This window comes from Clytia hemisphaerica, unplaced genomic scaffold, assembly GCF_902728285.1.
Source record: "Clytia hemisphaerica strain Z4C2 unplaced genomic scaffold, Clytia hemisphaerica genome assembly, whole genome shotgun sequence".
In the NCBI taxonomy this organism is placed as follows: Eukaryota; Metazoa; Cnidaria; class Hydrozoa; order Leptothecata; family Clytiidae; genus Clytia; species Clytia hemisphaerica.
In genome coordinates, this window is record NW_027104338.1 from 2839605 (window position 1) to 2842141 (window position 2537).

The 2537-nt window shown below is 36.0% G+C and overlaps 1 protein-coding gene across 1 annotated transcript in view; it reads left to right on the forward strand.

The window, feature by feature from the left end:
• Positions 1 to 1750, forward strand: part of LOC136817891 (uncharacterized) — a 2412-nt gene extending 662 nt beyond the window's left edge. The window contains exons 2-3 of the mRNA XM_067074223.1: positions 152 to 491; positions 1054 to 1750. Of these exons, the coding sequence (XP_066930324.1) occupies positions 152 to 491; positions 1054 to 1318 (605 nt within the window). The 3' untranslated portion in view covers positions 1319 to 1750. The remainder of the gene's footprint in view (positions 1 to 151; positions 492 to 1053) is intronic.
• Positions 1751 to 2537: the final 787 nt, after the last annotated feature.

A 2537-nucleotide genomic window follows, 5' to 3' on the forward strand; every position in this document is an offset into this window, starting at 1 on the left:
CCTGTATGGATATAAAATGGAATGGTCCGTTGCAATCAAATATTTTATCTTAATTTTAAAGTTAAAAAAAAGACATAAAACAATGAAATGCCCTGTATAAGTCATCAGTCAGAATTTTCAAGTTAGAATTCTATAAATGCATAAATTTCAGTCAGAATCAACTATGATACCATTCCACCACCCACCACCCAACCAACCATTCCACCTAACACTCCATCCACAAAGCCAACAACTACTACGACAACCACACAATCAGAAACACGCACAACGACGACAAATCCTGAACGCACGACAAATAGCAATAATATTGACCATTCAAAGACATTTGACACCACCAACAAACCGACGATGACGACGCGTTCTATCAGCGGTAGCGATACAACGACTCACGAATCTTCAACAACGACGATCGTTATCGGCAGTTTGGTCGGCGTTGTCGTGCTTCTCAAAATCGTCATTGTTTTGGTCATTGTTTGTTGTCTCAAGAAAAGGTAAGACACGATATACACGTTTTTTTATAAGAATATCCAAAAATTGTAAGCCTTCGGATGCTCTTTTTTTTAGTTTTAAGCCTACAAATGTTCTTAAAATGTTCTTAATTTTACCAATTTGTGAGTATTCTTGTGCAATTCCCTTAGAAATTTGGTGTCCAGAAAGCCTTAAAATGTTCTTAATTAGTTCTTAATATTTTTGCACTCGAAGCCTTTTGTTATGCTCATATAGTTTGTTCTTATATAAAATGTTTAAGGTTTTGTGCATCAAGGCCTCTCATTTTCCCTGAATAAAATTTTGAAATGTAAATTATAATAGAGACTATGTGCTGTTTTTGTAGAAGTAATGAAAAATATTTGTTCTTTTCTATTAAACATTTAGACCGTTCGTTCCTATTCTTATGTTACACATTTCAAGGCATACTAACTTAGTAATGGTTTGTTATGTCCCCTGGCACACAACGTTGTTTCAACGTTCATCTAACGTTATATGGACGTTGTGAACGTTACATAAACGTTAAAACAACGTTTTGTGCCAGCTGGGATCTTCTGTTTCTTTTAGGGAAGGCGAAGTAAACAAAAACAAAGCACCAATCCGATTTCACGCTAATAACCCTGCATTCAAAGCATCCACACAAAGTCAACAACAACACAACAATTATGAATATCAATACCCTGAAGTTGGACCTGCATCGAATGTCCATCAGAACCAACAACCGAGAACTACTGTATATGAGTTTGATCCTGGAGATGAAGAAAACTCACAGTATCAGCCATACCTCAAACCGGTCACCTCATTATACGAAACCATACCTTACAACGATTGACTCTGAACAATTATTTCCCAATGGCTTTTTATATTATAATTTATTATAGGACACTTTAGCAAGTATAATCATCGGGCCTTTTTCGGTGAATTCGTGCCTCTGTTACATGCTTTTTTCTACCGTGAGCACCAGTTTAGTTTTTTTGCAATTCAACTTGAAAATATTATATAACGTCTAAAACATGATGGCGTTTATTTCAATAACATTATTATTCAAAGGATCGAAGATAGGAAAAAACTTAAGCGTCCCATTTCTTTGTCCCAAAAGTTCTTTTTTAAAACTCTTGACTTAATTTTTTTTCAGACAGGTAATTTTTTTTCATAGCCCCCAAAATGATTCCCGGACAATTCCCCCCTGGTGAATTCCCACCCATATATTTTCATATGTGTTTTTAAGTTTCGAAATCATGGACTGTAACGTTGAAGTTTTCTTATAAAAAAGTGATTCCATTCCCCTTCCATTGATAATATTTCATTTTTTTGTATAAGAAAAGTCCTGTGATAATAATGTTCTTATTATTATCTTATGAATGATACCTTCAACGGAAAGGCCCGGGGGGGGGGGGGCAGCCAAGCAAAATGTCTGACGGGTATGTGCGGGCACTAAGGGTGTATTTTTCAAGGCATCCGAAATGCACTGTAAGGGTGGGTTTTTTGCCGCCTGCGCTGTAAGTGTAGAAATTTCAGAAATTTTTTGAAAAATCTAGATATTTTGACCAAAAATGCTAGAATTTTGACCATTTTTTGCACGAAAAGGATAGAAAATTTTGGGGAAAATGCACTCTAAGGGTATGATTTTCACTGATTTTTGCTGCACTGTAAGGGTGCAATTTTAAAAGCCAATTTTTGGCCCGCACATACCGTCAGTCCGCAAACCAAGTGCCCCCCCCCCGGGCGGAAAGGCCACTGTCTCTCTCGATAAAAATATCACACAAATTTATTACTCAATACTACCTTATCAATCTTATCTAAGTTTATCTTTCCATCACCCTTGATCAAATATCAACCTTTTACACATTTAGCCACCACAAATTAACATAAATAACAATAGTTTTCTGACTTTGGCAAAGTCAAAATAACTCTCTACACCACACCTCACTTCACGATTTGTTTTATGGCTCACAGGTGTGCATAGCACTACTTCGTCAAATATCCTTACTTCGTCTCCTATTGTTATTTTCTTTTCTACCTCATAATTTATGCTTAAAAATTGAACAGCT